Source organism: Pithys albifrons, chromosome 9, assembly GCF_047495875.1.
Source record: "Pithys albifrons albifrons isolate INPA30051 chromosome 9, PitAlb_v1, whole genome shotgun sequence".
Taxonomy (NCBI): Eukaryota; Metazoa; Chordata; class Aves; order Passeriformes; family Thamnophilidae; genus Pithys; species Pithys albifrons.
The window spans coordinates 21,394,092-21,411,096 of record NC_092466.1 but is presented as its reverse complement, the minus strand read 5'-3'; the positions used below and the strand labels follow the sequence as shown (position 1 = coordinate 21,411,096).

At 46.8% G+C, this 17,005-nt stretch overlaps 2 protein-coding genes across 2 annotated transcripts; one reads left to right on the top strand and one right to left on the bottom strand.

Moving 5' to 3' along the window:
- Positions 1–414: 414 nt before the first annotated feature.
- ZP4 (zona pellucida glycoprotein 4) lies at positions 415–6,160 on the bottom strand. Its single transcript, XM_071563094.1, has 12 exons — positions 6,076–6,160; positions 5,264–5,385; positions 5,083–5,185; positions 4,377–4,532; positions 3,814–4,001; positions 3,535–3,632; positions 3,068–3,198; positions 2,711–2,900; positions 2,492–2,639; positions 1,086–1,164; positions 661–777; positions 415–539 (listed from the first exon to the last, which is right to left on the bottom strand). Exons 1-12 carry the CDS (start codon positions 6,158–6,160, stop codon positions 415–417), a joined length of 1,542 nt encoding a protein of 513 aa, XP_071419195.1.
- Positions 6,161–9,554: 3,394 nt separating this feature from the next.
- LOC139675493 (cytochrome P450 2C19-like) lies at positions 9,555–15,685 on the top strand. The gene is made up of 9 exons (XM_071563212.1): positions 9,555–9,775; positions 10,125–10,287; positions 10,778–10,927; positions 11,215–11,375; positions 11,768–11,944; positions 12,450–12,591; positions 13,016–13,203; positions 14,311–14,452; positions 15,127–15,685. Exons 1-9 carry the CDS (start codon positions 9,596–9,598, stop codon positions 15,306–15,308), a joined length of 1,485 nt encoding a protein of 494 aa, XP_071419313.1. The 5' UTR covers positions 9,555–9,595; the 3' UTR covers positions 15,309–15,685.
- The last annotated feature ends 1,320 nt before the right edge of the window (positions 15,686–17,005 follow it).

Here is a 17,005-nt window from a genome sequence, read left to right as displayed (position 1 = left end):
TCCTGGCACATGAGCACAGTCATGGCTTACCTAGTGCCTCAGGGGCAAGTGGACAGTTTCCAGTCCGCCTGCTCTGCATCCCCAAAGAAGTAGCTGCAAGATCTGCTTTTAGCTAGTTTTGCTACACTTCTAGTCAAAATTCGAAAGGAACCTAGGTCAGTACTTTTGAAGGCCACCTTAGTCACTAACAGAAATGCAGACACCACCCAGCATCACTCCTGCCTTGTAGCCAGCAGACAGTTAGCACCAAACCCAGAGCAGAAGTCGTCCAGCAAGTAGGATGCAATCAGAAAGCTTTCACAGCCATTGGGTAAAACTTTTGCCTTGCAAACAAAGTCTTACAGCTATGGTCTCTAGAGGATGGGGTACCACAGACCAAATGGATTTGACAGCAGCTTTATTGCAATCCACTAATTAATGTGTTGGTGACACCTTTCTCTGCCACAGCACAGCAGCTGCCAGGACCATGCACAGAGCTGCCCCGATTGTCACAGCAGCAAACCCCAGCACCCAGGGGGCTGCAGAGTGCACAGGTGCTCCTGTGGGAAGAGACACCACAATTAATGTTCCCACTACAAGGCACAGGGATGCCTTAGGGGTTCAGTCTTTCTGCAGAAGTACCTTAGACCAGCCCCCACTGTGCTGTGCTGTCACACTTACCAAAGCCATCCTTGACCGTGTCCTGTCTTAGCTCATTCAGGAGGAAAATCACAGGGCCTGTGCTGGAGACACGGGAGACACCTTCCTGAAAGTGATGCTCAGCACTCCGTTTAGCCCCTATAGAGCAATGTGAAGGTTGTAGATAAGAAGATACATAGCCCTGGAAGTCAGCTCCTCAACACATGCAAATCCCTGAGGGCAGTTTCCATGCGAGCCCACATAGAATTAAGAACCTATTAAGACCTCTACGTTTTTTGCAGAAGATGAAGGGCCATTAGTCAGCGGAAAGGAGCAGGAAATGTTTTGTCAAGCTGTCCATGGCTCAAGGGAATTAGTCCACAGTCTATATGTTCTTTACCACCCACCTTGGAGGCTAGACCCTTGTTGCCCCTTTGGATAGGGAAGCAGAAGGACAGGACACTTACTGGCTCTAGCAAAACAAGTGGTGGTGCAGGACTCCTGTACAGACCGGTGGCACACTGACACACTGCAGTGCAGGTACACCTAGAAAGAATGGAACACAGCCTAGAATCACTCAGGTGGTGTCTGTAGACAGATGACATCCTGGTGTGGTTCATTGATCCCAGCCAGCAGCTAAGCACTCTCACAGCCCCTTCCTCACTCCCCCTATGCTGCCCCAGGAGGGCAGAGAGAATAGACAGAGGAAAAGCAAGAAAACTGTCTTTATCACTCCAGCTACAGGTTAACTAAATGAAGGAGAAGAGAGAATGAAAACAGCACAAGGTAAAGCAGAAGCAAATCACCCACCCTGCTCCTATAGCAGACTGGTGCCCAGACAGTCAGAGCATCAGCTACACTGAAAGATGAAATTCCCTCAGTGTTTGTTGCCGAGCATGAAATCATGCAGCACAGAAAGTTCCTTTGGCCAGTTTGGGTCAGCTGTGCTACCTCCCAACTTCTAGCCTACCCCATGCCTACTCACTTGGGGTTGAGAGACAGCAGAGCAAAGAGCGAGCCTTGGCACTATGCAAGCACTATTCAGCAAACAGCGAGAATGCTGCTGTTTTCAACACTGTTTTAGCCACAAATCCAAAACCACAGCACCAGATGGACTGCTATGAGGAGAGTTAACTCCATACCAGCCAGACCCAGCACACCTGTCCACAGAAGGGAGAAGGCAGGAAGATCAGTTTGGCTTGTTTCACATCCAGGCTGTAGCCCTGGAGCCCTCTGCTGTCCACTGTAAGGCAACTTTGATACCTTTACCATACACCTTCAAACTTGGTCAAATCTGGCATGACAGCACTTCTCCCTGACACTTGGCATACAGCTGCCTGAGCACCACTACACTGTGGCCAATGTTAGATACAGCTGTGACCTGTTCTGAATATTAATTTGTTCCATGAGCCCTGAGCAAACAGTACAAGGCATAGTGAACTTGATATGACGTAACTATGCAGAAGTTCACGAGATTCAGAGTCCAGATGCTTCACAGGTACTCAAAGCTATTTCAAAGTCCTTTTGGCTAAGCAATTTGGCTTAGAGACTATTGATTAGCATAGCTAGAGCACACAACCTAAAACAAAACAGCTTAGACAACAAGACTGCACTTGCTTAAGTAAACTACAGCCCTTCTAAGTAGGTTCATTTTCCATCATACCCCTCCAGTGACGCATCTTACCTCTACCATGTTCATCTCAGGAAATAAAGTTTCATGCATCAACCTCTCCCCTTCTGTTTCAGGGGGGGATTTTCCTAGCCTTTGCCCCCTCACCCCCAAAGAAGGGAAACATCTCATAAAGTGGTTCTCATTGTTCACATATTTTACTTGTCCTCAATAGGAAGCTATGCAGCCAGGACAGGATCTTACCAGCCCAGAGAGCTTCTCTTGGGAAGTGGAGTCCACAAAGATGAATGTGTAGAGGGTGAAACGCTGGTAATGAGATGGGAACAGTAATTCTGAAGCTAGACCCAGAGGCACCAGTTGTGTCTGATAATTGTCCCCTGCATAAGGGCACCTGAGGAGGAGAGGGACCGGTGAAAAAGAGCATATTATTCCCTGACCCAAAGCTGTTTGCAAATAACTTACCCATCCACCAAAAGAGGCCACTGCAGCTGTTCCTGGGGTTTGGTAGTTGGTGTAGCCCAGCAGTGGTGCAGAACTAAAATCAGGTCTGGGTCTGTTCTCTGGAGGATCTTGACTTCTGCATAAACAGGGTCTCTCAGAGTCTTCACAACAGGATAGTCACTGTCAGTATAGTAGGAAGTATAGCTTCTATCTGGGATAGAAGAAACAAAGAGGCATCCTGAGAGCATCCTGTATCAGTAAGTTCCCACTATGGCAGGAAAGTAGTGCTGGATTAACCAATCAATACTCCCTTATCACTCATCAGAGGCCAGAGCCCTGCACCAAGAGGCTTGAGCAAGTCCTGCAAACCATTCCTACCTGAGGCAACACGCAGCTCCAAAGACAGAGGACCTGATTCGGACACAGCAGGGAGTGGTGGCAGTGTGGAGACCTGAACACTCAAGGGAATGAAGCCCCCACTGATGGAATAACTACATCGGACATGGAACCTGGTAGGACAGGAAAGCTCCAAATCAGAACAATAAGTCACGCTGATATCTCCTTTCCCCAGTATGGCAACTTAATATCTGCTTTAATTCACTGTATTCCTAATCTTTCTTCCAATACTTCCTTTTAAGAAATACTTGAAATTCTCTTTAGAGTTTGCAGATTCTCAAATCTGAGTGTCATTGATCAGCACTGGCTTTATTCCCACTAACTAGAGAGACACCAGTACTTAGCCTGCTCCAGTGCCCTGTTGTGAATTCAGAGCTTGTGACAAGCAGGAATTTCTCCAGTGACATTGAACACAGTGGCACTTGGCAACATCAGCCCCAGGGTAATACCTGAAAATGCTATCCCTAGTGATAGAGCCAAGGCTTGCAGTCTTCACATCCCTGGATGCCACCAACTCATTCTCATATATGGCCTGGTCTCCAGACACCTGGAATGACAGACAGGTACCATCACTGTGGTAAAGTCAGGCTGGATCACTATGAGGCTGGAAAGCAGCATCTGGCCTCTGGAGGTCTATAGGATGTCTATTAAGTAGCTACAGCCATGTCAGACTGTTCAAGGTCTGTAAGCTTCTGCTATGTCAGCCTAGTGACAGCTGCAGCTCTTACCTGAAAAGTGTTGCCACAGGCAGAGAGGGGGAACCGGTACACAACAAATGCATTGTTTTTCACAATAGGGACACAGCTGGTATTGTGTCCGTTGGCCAGTTGCATGGAGTCCAGGACAATGGGTGGCAGGGTCACATCCCGAGAAACAGCAATGGAAAACTGGCCATCTGGTGTGCAATGAGCTGTCACTGGAGGAAAAGACATAATCAGTCTTAAACTAAGGAAAAAGAGGGATGGAAAGGAGACTCAAACATCACAGCAAAGAGGAGGCCAGCAAGTTCTGCAAGTTCTCTTGCCTTTAATCCCCAAAACAATTGCTAAGCATGGCAAGACAAGCGCAACCAGCTCTAACAGCAACATAGACTCTAGCCATAAACCCAGGTCTGTTGCAATACATTTGAAAAGGACGGACATCTCAGTGGAACACCGTATTCTTGACAGCCAGAAACATACCCTAAGCCACCTGCAGGACTGGTAATACACCAACCCTGCTCTGACAGCCAAGTGAGGAATCCCATATTGAAGCAACTCAGTAGGAGAGGAGGACAGCTGCTCAGACTTACCTGTGTTACCAAAGTAGCAAGGCTTTACCCTGTCTCTAGGATCGTAGCAACAGCCTCGCGCTTTGCAGTCTCCCGGGCTGACAGGCAAGGAGGTGCACGGCAGCCGGTCCTGACTGCGAACAGCTGAACAGACACTACTGCTTGGAGCATCCAGGGCTGGAAGAAAACAGCAGCATTTTGCAGCTAAAGCACAGGCGCAGGAGGACAAAGACATAAAGGACACTGGTGGAAGGTGATGACTTTGCATACAAATCAAGGGAAATCAATCAGATGAGGGTTAAACACATGGCCTGGAGGTGGCATGGAAGCCTGCTCAGAAGGGATATGCATTTCCCTAGAACAGAGCCTCCCCCAAAAGCCAGGTACAGGAGACTCAACTTGAATAGGATCTACCAAAATAAAGTTTTCTGATCAACTCTTGGTAGCTGGGAAAGTCATTGTACCTAGTCTCTGGCTCAGTCCCTGAGCTTGCAGGGATTCAAGCAGTCAGGATATGGCTAGGAGACACAATGAACATATTCATCTACTGATCCCACAGATACACAAGTTCTTGGCAAGTTGGTGACTCCTACACCCAAACCTTTTTTCAGGGAGCTTACTGCACAGCAGCAAGTTCCCTTTCATAGCCACCAGACTGACTTGGAACAGTGAACTGGAAGGAATGGCACTCATCACCACAAGACACAAGCCACTGTCAGAATCTTACCAGGAAGGTCCATAGGACACCTGAGCAGTGTTTCTTCATGAAGAACCTTTTGCCCAGCAGCACCTGTTCCTTCAAGCCCAACCAGTAGAAGGTAATTGCCATCCTAGGGGAAAGCCACACCAGTCAGGGCTGTCAGAGCAGCAGTAGTCACACTCTCAGCAGAATCCCTAAGGTCACTCACCCATTCAAAGACATAACAGCCAGTATAAGAGACCAATACTTTCCTGGAGCCATCTGGAGTCGCAGATATCAAGAGCCCACAATCAGAGTCATTCTGCAGAGCATGTGCCTTCCCTGCAGTATCTAGGAAAAGAGAAGACAGCAGCAGTGACTTTAACATCCCACATTACAGATGCAGTCCACTACAATCCTACCCTTCTCTAGGAAATAGGGACCTAGCCAGTATTAGGGTCTGGAACAGCAGGGGTGTGTGAGAGAATCCAGTAGCCAAGACCAGCTAGATCCAGGTGCAATACTTCACCAAAACCCTTGACTGCTGAGTCATATAAACAGCCTCCTGATTATACGAGACAGATTGAAAGCTGTTCAGCAACATTTCACATCAAAACCTGTTCCTTCCTCCTCATTCCAGGCATACCTCTGCACTATGCAAAGATATGTCTAAAAAAACGCCTCTTGACACTCCTCTCACTTACCCCAAATAGTCAGCACAAATGAATCATTCCCTTCCCAGCCCAGAGGGAAGGTGAGCTGTAAGCTTTCTTGGCCACAAGTCAGCAGTGTGGGATCAGAAAAAACACTACCATGAGCCCCCACAATCAAAACCAGGGGACCAAAAATCACCCAGAAGAGCACAGCACCCAATGCAGACCCAGACTGCTCTACAACACCCATCTTGCTCTCTTGCTAAGGACCACAAAGCAGTTGTCCTTAGCCTAGCCCTTTTAAATTGTGGAGCCAGCTGGGATCAGAAATCCCTGATGTGTCCAGGTGGGGCCAGCCCAGTAGTTTAGCACCTTGCATTGCCCTCACCTGAACCCAGCAGTTTGCTTGCATCCTTTGAAGAAAACCACAGGACAAGAGCTGAGCTCATGTCAAGAGATGGGTCTTTATTCATACTGTAGAGACACAGGAAGGTCTTCAAATCCAGACAGAAGGTGCTGACAGGAAAGCACAAAAATAGCCCTTCATGTGAAATCTGTGGGAAACTATGGAGCTCAGAAGGCTTTGCACACCTAAAAGGCTGTGATTCCCTGTAAACATTCTTGGCTATGAACTGACAACCCTGTTTTCAGTGTGGTTGTGTAGGGATAACTGCAGGACAAGTCTAGGCCTGGCTGCCAGGTGACAGGACTGTGTGCTCTGTTGGACCCCCACTCCCAAAAACCTACAGGTGGGCCCCTAAGATAGACTTGAATCACAGGTAGGGGAATTGTCAGTGATCTCAGAGAAAACTCTGCCTTGCCAGTACCCATTGCCTGCCTATAACGGCATTGTGTCTCATGCTGAGCCTTCTCCTTAGGCACAAATCAGGCAGCCACACTGAGTGAAGACCTCCCTGTCCATCTTCCATACAGATATTTCTGCATTCATGCAATGGTGATGTGAATGTCTTTACACTGTTGCAGAGGTGATGCACACATTTGTGTTTGTGCATGCCTTTTTGTGCCCTACTTTTTGCAGTGGGAGTGCTGGCATAGCCTAAGCCATTCACGTTCTTTTGTTATCTGCTCATTTCTTTGGGCGCAGATCAACATAGACATTCCAGTATGGTGTGTGGGTTAGATACATGTGATTTCTAAGCCTGACCCTTAACAATGCACTTCCATTAGTAGCCACCCATGCTTCTGCCCTCATCAGACCCTCCAGCTCCTGCATGTCTGCACAGCACTGTGCAGCAGTCAGAACACTCGCCCCTCCAGCCAGATCTTGCCACAGGCATGGTGGATAGTAGCTGAGTTTGAGGGAGGCATTTCCTCTCCTCTTTCACCTCAGCCCACAGCCCAGCTTTGCTCCACAGCTGTACAGGATGCCATGATCCCAGCCAGGCAGCTGGGTGAAGAATGTTGCTGTGCCTACCCTGCAACTGCTAATTTCATGTACCAGTCAGGATGGCTGTTCCACAAAGTACAAGACCTTTCCAGCTGCACATCAGTCTTGATGGGCTGCCTGTGTGGCTGCAGTTTGAGCAGCACTCATGAACAAAGTGTGCTCACCACAGTGCCTGCCTGGCACTACAGTGGAGAGGCAAACCCAGGAAAACATGTTAGGACTTTGGCAGGGAGGGATGCTTCCTCTTTGTGGAAGCTGCCTGTTGTGCTTGCTGAAATTTCACCACCACTGCATGACTGCTAATTGCTTCATTTGACTACACTACCTGCTGATAACTGAGTAAAAAACAGCAAAGTACTCTGGAGCTATAGGGAAGTAGTCTTTGTTACACTTTAACCCATCAATACTTTGTTTATGCTGACAGGAAAAATGTCTACATGGACTTGAAGAATAATTCTGTATGAAACAACCCTGGGAGTGCTGTAGATGCACCAAGCAATACCTGTAGTGAGAACAGTTTCAGATAACTGCCCTTTCCTAATTCCTACACACAAACTGGACAGCTGTGTTGGATGATGTAGGGATGACAGACATTTGAAATGAGCCTGAAATTCATGGAAATTAAATGCTTTCTTTGAAAGTTGTTGTAGAAATTGGGAAGCAGCCTGGCTGAGATAAAACAGGCAGGTCTCTCTCACAAACCTTTTCCTCATCCATTTGATCGTTCTCAAGCATTACAATGACTTGGCTGTAAGCACCAATTTAGATAGCACCCAAGACCACAAACAGGATGAGCAGAGGATGAAGGTAGGTGAAACAAATGTCTCTGTGGGCCACTAGCCTGAAGCTGATCAGTAAGGGTCATGAGAACAAGAGAATTTTACAGACAAGGTGGAAAGTTCATGAATGCTGTTAGCTGGCAGCTACCTCATGTAGCAGTGCAAATTCTAATGAACTTTACTTTCATCAGGTGAAAGTCCATAAAGCTACATGAAGTTTCATGAACTGTCCTAACAACATCTGAGCTGATGCAGGAATTTGGGTCAGCAGATCAGCAACCAGCCAAAGGTTGTTGGCAGTTCAGTTTTTCCACCAAAGTACTGAGTGCAGGTCTTTAAGAATTGAAATGAGATTTTAAAAGAACAAGTAGCAAATTATTGCACTTATGCAAAAGAGCAAGGATGACTTAAGAACTCACAGGGAAGAGAAGGTACAGGAACTTTTGCAAGGGACGGAGACCTTCAGTAGCACCTCTGAGTGAAAGGGAAATTCACATTAACACACTGTTATACAACAAACCCAGCACACTCTAACCAAGGACCCAGTTCACCCAGGCATCTTGCTAACACCCACCAAGTCCTACATCCCCTACAACCTACAAGTCCTATATCCTCACAACACCTTCTGATCAGTTGGATCTGTCTGCCTGCAAAAGTGTCACAGTTCAGGAGAGACAGAGGGCTAAGGCCAGACTAAGCAAGCAGAGCTCAGCCTTGAGGGTCCTTTCACCAGACGTGCTCTGCTGTCTCTCAGAGCACCTATGGACCTTCCAGAACAGTTCCTCATAGTGGAGTCAGACATCAACAAAACAAGAACTTGTGCATGCCAGCCTTCAGCAGTAGTTTGGGTTAGCTTCTTTAGTCATTACAAGAGCAAGGACTAGTTGCCAGGTTGCCTGAACCTACACCCAGCTTCTGACAAGTGTATATCTTTCCCAGCTGGGGAAGCCATTCCCCAGAGACCCTCTCAAGTTCTTGATTTCTCTCTTCTCTGCCTGCTTCTCACTCTCTCCTTTTTCTCTTTAGGAGACCTTGAAGAGGTCGGAGTTCCAAGGTTTCATCCACTTTTCTGTCTTTATTTTTTCTTATCCAGCAAGTTCTTTCTTGTCTGTTGTGATGTCTGGAGACCTTTCTTCCCTTGCTAGATGGATATTTTATACTTTCCTCTTTTATGAGGCCAGACTCCCCTAGGGAGAGAGACTGAGTCAAGTAATTGCTGTGCACTGAGGAGAACATGTCTGTGTGTCCTTTGGCACATACATGCAGTGCGAACTCTACCGATGTCAGAAGATTTCAGGAAAAATCAAGGATGGCCTACACCACTGAGAGTTTGCACAATCAATACTGAATAATAGAAATCCCAAACGACACTGAAGATGCTCCAGTGACAGTGAATTTCTATGAGCGCCTCCGTAGGAGAGTGTGCCTTCAGCTCAATCTCTTTAACAATTAACTCTAGGCTAAACAAAACAAGATTTATGCGCATATGATAAATTTCTTAATCTCTGTTGGTGTTTGCAGTTGTTTGACATAAGGCGTGTCTTCAATGATCAGTTAATAGCAATAAAAGTCTTAGTTTCATAACAATCTAACAAATGATTGACTAGCAACACTGACTCAGCCATGTGATCCAAAACCTGCTCTTGAACCAACACAGCCCGTCCGTATATAAACTCAGACTCTGGCAGCCACAGTCATTCTCTCCTGAGCCGCAGAAGCAAATGGAGTTCCTGGGAGCAGCCACTGTTGTCCTCCTGGTTTGCATTGCTTGCCTGCTCTCCTTTGCAGCATGGAAAGGGAAGTCTGGAAAGGGGAAGATGCCTCCAGGACCAACTCCCCTTCCCATTCTAGGTAACCTGTTGCAGGTGAAACCAAATAACTTGGCCAAAACCCTACAGAAGGTAAGGCCACTTTCTTTTTCTCTTTCTCCTGTGGATGAGAAATGTGTGAGACCTATGGATGGGAGAAATCTCTGTCTATAGCTTGATGAGTTGCAATTCCAGATGAGTAACAGAGTCATGGAGATTGCAGCTGCTCCCCCTTATTGGTGTTGCCTTTGTTGTTTAGGGCCTTATAGCTGGGACGGACCCCTCTCCACACCCACATATATGATAAGAGGACCAAATCTTGATGTTGCTGGTGTGTGAGGCTCACTGTCTGCAGTGGGATGCAGCAGTAAAGAGACTTTTCAACCCTTCCTCCCTGTTTGCTGCTACATGGCCATGAGAATTCTGTCTTGCATGTTTACAGCTCAGTGAAGAGTATGGACCGGTGTTCACAGTGCACTTGGGCTTTGACCCAGTAGTGGTGCTGCACGGATATGATGTGGTGAAAGAAGCCTTGGTTGATCGTGCTGATGAGTTTGCTACCAGAGGACACATGCCAATAGGAGACAGGGCTAACAATGGATTGGGTATGTTTGCTGACTGACCTCCTTCTGAGAAGGGCTGAGGGTGTGTTCAGCAGATTAGAGCTGGAGTGTATCATACATAAGGGAAGACTGCAGGGGGTGGGTGCATCTCACCTGGAGAAGGGAAGGTAGAGTGGGCTCTAATTGCTGGCTTCCACCACCCACAGGGGATGAGGTAGCAGAGAGGAGGAGCCAGATTGTTCTCAGAGATGGACTGGGAAAGGGCAAGGGGAAACAGCCACCAGCTGCAGCAAGGGAAATTATGTGTGGATATATAAGTGATGACTTATTCACAAAGAGGTTTGGGTATGTAGTAGAGAAAGCCAAAAGCAGGTAGTTGGACTACAGAACATCCGGAGATTGCCTTCAAACCACAGGACTCTATGACACTACCCTGTCAGTGCTCTCCAGGGACAGGATTCCATGTTACCATGAGACACTGTTTATCTCATACTCAGCAAACCCAAGCCCAGTCTTCCCTCTTCCTCTGCAGGGATTATTTTTAGCAACAATGAGCCATGGTTACAAGTCCGGCGGTTTGCTCTCACCACTCTGCGGAACTTTGGAATGGGGAAGAGGAGCATTGAAGAGAGGATACAGGAGGAATCTGACTACTTGCTGGAAGAAATCCACAAAACCAACAGTATGGTCCATTTTTAATGTATCTTACGTTTGAACAAAATTGGCTATATTGAGGGAGATCATGTCTTTAGCAAAGAATTGAAGTTCCTACAGGTTTAGTACATGCACCAGCTACCCCTCATTACAAAGTTGTAAATAATTACTGTTCTCTTTGGAGTACCCTTCTGTGTCACTCAGAGACTGTAATCAGACATTTCCACTACCAAAGTTCAGATTACCCATAGTAGCCATAAGCAAACATAGTTTTGTGGGGTTTTTTTATAGTCTGTAACTTTTCTGAAATCACAGGAGCACCTTTTGACCCAACCTTCATGCTGGGCTGTTCTGTCTCCAATGTCATATGCTCCATCGTCTTTGGGAAACGATATGACTATAAAGACAAGAAGTTCCTGGCCCTGATCAACAACATGAACAACATCTTTGAGATGATGAACTCCCATTGGGGACAGGTACATTCAGTAGCCATTTCACAGTGGCAACATTCTCCCAGAGGAGCAGGAGGTCTCCCTCTCAATGAAATTCCATTTCAGTCTTCTAATTAGGAGCCTATCAATGCTCTGCCATACAGAAGGGATTTCACTTGAGAGCAAGAAGCACCTCACCTATGGAATTGGCTTTTCCAGCTAAGTGCAGCTTCCCAATAGTCCTGAACATCCTTATTCTCCAGCTCTAAGGTTCCTGCTACTACTAAGCAAGCCCCTACAGCCCTGTCAGACTACCCAGACTCATAGTCCTTCTGTTTTGCTCACCTGACAGGGTTGTGGCTTTCCTCGGCTTTTTGCTAATATCAGAGGATGGGAAAATGGGCGTACTAGTGACCTTCCTGTTTCTTTCCTTCCAGCTCTACCAGATGTTCTCAAAGATCATGGATTACTTGCCTGGCCCACACAACAATATATTTGCAGAAATTGATGCTCTAAAAGCCTTTGTGGCAGAGGAGGTGAAGTTGCACCAAGCCTCCCTAGATCCCAACTCCCCTCAGGATTTCATTGATTGTTTCCTCAGCAAAATGCAAGAGGTAAGGAGACAGCATACAGCCCCAGCTCATCCCTAAACACACTTATGTTGAGTCCCTTCTCTCTCACAAGTAACACAGACATTGTGATGACCCCTTCCCAGTCAGCTGTGCAATGGGAAGACACCAATACCCCAGATATTGCCTATGCTGGGGCTTATAGTCCTGGGTCTGCATGCTCACCAGCCACCAATAGCTGCAGCTGCTTGAACAGGGAGAGCTTCATCTCCTCTCACTAAAACACAGAAACATTTTCACTCTAGTCTTGCAGTTCTTTCACCGTAAAGTAGTTGGTACAGCAAGGGCAAACAAACAGTTGCACAGCTTGAAAGAAGGTTGCTCAAGGTAGTTTGAGTTTACTGATCAAGGTAGCATTGCAGTGCTCCAGGTGGCTGTTGTGCCTTAGCAGAGATGCAACAGCTCTAGGTGAATAGGAAGACCTGAGATGACATGAGAAAGGACTACTTTTCTTGGCTCAGCCAGAGAAACAACCCAGCCTTTTCCCTAGGAGAAAGATCGTCCCAATTCCAGTTTCCACATAAAGAACCTGATAACAAGCACCTTTGACTTGTTTATTGCTGGAACAGAGACAACTAGCACCACCATACGATATGGGCTTTTGCTTCTTCTCAAACACCCAAAGATACAAGGTACCAGTTTGTGATCTCTTCCTTTCTAACTTTTTCCCTGGGCTGGGCATGTCCCTAACACCACATCCTTCTCCCAGCTTTTCCTCTCTCTTTCCCTCTCTCATATTTTACCCAAATGGACAAAGTCCTTGCACTGTCATTCCTCATGCTGGCCAATAGAGATCCCTCAGCTTCACTGGCATCATCAACTACAGTCCCCTCACAGCCTGGGACCTGTGTCCACACCTTTATCTCCTAGTAATTCTGTTTAGCCAAGTCAGTAGGAGAACTTTCTTTGCATGAGAGAAGTAGAGCTGTGTTCTAGTCAACACCAAAAGCAACATCAATACTCCTGCAATCTGTGATCTGTAAACAGCTTAGAGCAACCTATTTATGTAGGTTTGATTATACTTACCTATTTTATGGTTTGTGCCTCTCACGACAGAGAAAGTTCAAGAAGAGATAGACCAGGTAATAGGACGATCACGAAAACCGTGTGTGGCTGACCGGACCCAGATGCCCTACACAGATGCAGTGGTCCATGAAATCCAGCGCTTCATCTCTCTCATCCCCCTGGCTCTCCCTCACACTGTGACCAAAGACACCTGCTTCAGAGAGTACGTCATTCCTAAGGTTAGTGGGCAGGCACCCTTAAGTTCAACACAAGGTGGCAGCACATCTGTCAGTTACAAGCCAGAAGCCAGAATTGTTGTGGCCTGACCTCGTTTTCACCCAGACCTTCATGAGGGTTTTATCCTCAGGCTTCTGTAGCTCACCTGCACTCCTTTGTTGACACTCCATGGGCCAACACTAGAACAGTAGTGCTGACCAATACGTTTGTTCCCTTGCTCTGCACCTTCACCTGCCTGCAGAAGCACAGTGGGTTCACAAAAACCCAGAGCAGTGATTTCACACAAAAAAGGCAGCAAAGTCATGCAGCTGCTCACCACCATCCAGGATAGCCTGCGCACCTGCTTGGAAACAAAATCAGTTCCTGATTATTGAGTACAGAAAGCCCCTGAGCCACAAAGTGCTGGAGGGTATGTTTGCATTCAATGGAACAAGCAAAACCTGTTTGCTCTGTTCTTACATACTTCCTGAGGCAGTCTCTGTTGGCCACTGCCAGAGGCAAGCTGCTGGGTTAGAGCAGCCCATGGCTTGGCCTGGCCCAGGACAGCAATGCTTATTGCTCTTCTGGGTGAGTGTGGGCAGCAGGGAAAACAGCAGCACAGCTGCTCATCTTCCAGCAGAGAGCTCTTCTGTCATCACTGCCAATTATTCCAGCCCCCATCACTGGCTGGTCAGGAACAGGAAAGGAAGAGGATTGCAGCAGTAATTTGTTAGGAGAAAGGAAGTCAGCTTCGTTTCCACAACCTTGTGTGGTTTTGCTTTTTGGGGCTCACAGAAAAGAAGGGACATGGTAATCTACAAATTCATTGTGGTGAAACAGTAACAAAGAGGAATAATTGGGTGGGTTGTCACCTGATGGCCCGAGGAAGGTGAGGATAAATGTTCTGGAGGTCAGAGGGAGCATTCAGGAAGAGTAGGCAACAACTGTCACTGCTGTGACATCCAGGAGGGTGTCCCTAAAGCTGCCTCCTCAAAAGAGAGGTCCCCCAAAAGAAACCAAAGGCATTGGTAAGGCTATACTGGGAAGCTCAGTCTTAACTTGGCAGGCAGTTGAATTGAGTGATCTAACTTGCCTCCCCTTCATGTTCTGCTTTTCTTGTGTTATTTCAGGGCACCACGATTTTTCCAATCCTCAGTTCTGTCCTCCATGACAGTAAAGAGTTTGCAAATCCATATGAGTTCAACCCTGAACATTTCTTGAACAAGAACGGCACCTTTAAGAAAAGTGACTTCTTCATGCCCTTCTCAGCAGGTAAAGCACAGGCTTTCTCTTTTCCTCTGTCAGCCTCCTCCTCTGGTGACTACCCTGCCTTTCCCTGTAACACACACTGCCTCTTGCCAACACAGTCCCACTGGTGCTTCCTTGGGGCTCACTGCTCTCTGGATAACTCTTCCCTGATGCTCCCATCTTCAGTGGCATGTCCTATCTTGTTCAGGCCTGAAGGCTTCTCCAATCTCCTACTAGGAGTTGCCAGTGTAATGACTTGAACGGGATCCACTGACACTTTATAAAATACCTGTTTCCTTCCTATACAACCACTAAAGTCATCCTGAACCAACTAGTTTTTCTGTAGTAGTTCCACTTTCTCCCAGCACCTATTAAGTACCTGTTAGGCTACATGCAACCACTCACCTATCAATAGCCCCAGGCTTCCATTTTCTCATCTGCTTTATGTCACCTTGCTGCTCTCTCTCAATTCCTGTGATGTTCCCTCCATGTCTGAGACTTCTCCTACTCCTGTTCTTCCTTGACACACCCATCCAAACTGCCAAGGGTCTTTCTCTTGAAAATGTCCTTAGTAATCCTGACAATCATCTCCTCTGCTGTGACTGTAGTAAATAAAGCTGTGCAACACATCTGCTTAGTACAAACTCTGGTCTACTCAGAAACACCTGTTGAGTGCCATTTTATGATTTCACTTTCAGGAAAGCGAATATGCCCTGGAGAAGGCCTGGCACGAATGGAGATATTCTTACTCATAGCCATCATCTTGCAGAACTTTACCTTGAAGTCTGTTGTTGACCCTCAGGAGCTTAACATAACCCCAACACTGAGTGGGACAGGAAATGTACCTCCTGCCTACCAGCTCTGTGCTCTGCCCCGCTGAAAGCACTGAACCAGTGACCTCACTCTGGCTATCCTTTTACATTTCCTTTACTAAAACCAACAGCAGAAGCATAGGCCCACCTTTCCCAGGCTCCAGGAAGGCAGTCCAAACATAGGTATATGCACAGAGTAGACATCTTTGAAGCCTCCCAGAACTCCACCACATCACAGGAGGCTCTAGGTGACACTGAATCCCCTTGCACTGATGCTCTGTCACAAGATCACTGAGTACAGTGGCTGTATAAATCAACTGGTTTTCAACACAGCTCCCATGGCTGCTCCTGCAGCACAAGTCCCACTGGGACCATGTTTTCCAGATGGATAGCACTGCATGCGTGTACAGTAGCAATCCAATAAAGAAAAATCTATTTTTGAGGATTTGAGCTGTTATTTGTGTTGGGGCAGTGTCTCCATCTGCTGCTGCACTGCAGAGTAGGTCTGCAGTGCCTTGGCCAGCACCCTGTGGGAAGGGCTGTTCCTCCTGGGCAAGGGTCCTTCTTCATCCACTGTGCTCATGGCTGCTGCCTGCAAGGATCTCCTGAGCAGTTGCAACACACCTAGTCAGGAAGGCCCATGGTGCTGGAGGGAAAGGGGTCCTCCAGCCTGGGGGCTTTCTGCCAAATGAAAAGTATGCATTCCTGTTTTTTGAAGGTTGTTGCAAGGAACTCAGTTACCTGATTATTAGAGACTGCAACCAACTCTTTGGCTGCTCTTTTCTACCATCAGTATCACTGCAAGGATTTAGATGTTCTTTATTAAAATGAATTAACATAGGAGGACAGCAAAACCACCTCTCCCAGAGAAATTGGGGTACTCCAGGGGAATCTGATTTTGCTTCTACACCTCAGAGGCATGATAGCAAACAAGTTCTTTGCTCATCCAATTACTTTTGGTCGTGTTCTCTATAGAATTTCATGTAGGCACAAGAAAACTCTCTTGATCATAAACTGCATCTGTGTGATCCCTGGTGTCTGAGGAAAGGGTTGTGCCTGTTATTTCTGGGCTGAGCTGCAATTTGGTGCTTTGCTTTCAGTGAGAGGCCGGATGGTTTTCATAAAAATATTCCACCACAGGTGACTCTCTTCTGGGCAACTTTGTTCTCATGGGCCTTGGTTGGTTTTGGATGTTCAGTTTGTGGTGTTTGTCTTGATCTTCATTTGCATAGATATTTGTTGTCCCCTGTATCATGGTCATATAAAAGTCCTAGAGGCAAAACATAATTTCTGTGATTGGTTTTCACAAAGTACTTGGAAACAATGTGAGTATTGAAAAGAATACAGTATGCTAGAATTCCCACCTCCTTTGGAAATATTTTGTATTATTTTGAAAGAAATACTGTTTGCCCAGATCTCAGGTCCATCCCTCCTTCTCCCTCCATCTTTTGCCCATGAAGACTGCATCTCTAATGCCTGTGTACTCTAAAACAATGGCAAATCACTGCTGACCTCTCATCTGGGATTGCAGCAAATGGACAGGCATGCAACCAGAAACACCAGTCATCTAGGAGACCCAAGCAAGCATGGAGAGGAGATACCATGAGCTTTCTCTTAGTTTAGGGCTACCCTTAAAACCAGTCCTGCCATCAGTAACTCAGCAGCATGTGTGCTATTGTTGAGAACAAGTTAGTAGATGGCTTACATCTGCAGGTCTGGGAGGGGATGATTCATATTCATGTCCTTCCTGCCCATTGGGATGTTG

Excerpts from the sequence above, each read along its gene's own strand:
- ZP4 (XM_071563094.1), bottom strand. The coding sequence starts at position 6,160 with ATGAATAAAGACCCATCTCTTGACATGAGCTCAGCTCTTGTCCTGTGG. Across the intron at positions 5,386-6,075 it reads AAGCAAACTGCTGGGTTCAG|ATACTGCAGGGAAGGCACAT; the intron begins GTGAGGGCAATG and ends CTCTTTTCCTAG. Across the intron at positions 3,633-3,813 it reads CCTGTGGCAACACTTTTCAG|GTGTCTGGAGACCAGGCCAT; the intron begins GTAAGAGCTGCA and ends CTGTCATTCCAG.
- LOC139675493 (XM_071563212.1), top strand. The coding sequence starts at position 9,596 with ATGGAGTTCCTGGGAGCAGCCACTGTTGTCCTCCTGGTTTGCATTGCT. Across the intron at positions 11,945-12,449 it reads TCCTCAGCAAAATGCAAGAG|GAGAAAGATCGTCCCAATTC; the intron begins GTAAGGAGACAG and ends CCTTTTCCCTAG. Across the intron at positions 13,204-14,310 it reads GAGAGTACGTCATTCCTAAG|GGCACCACGATTTTTCCAAT; the intron begins GTTAGTGGGCAG and ends GTGTTATTTCAG.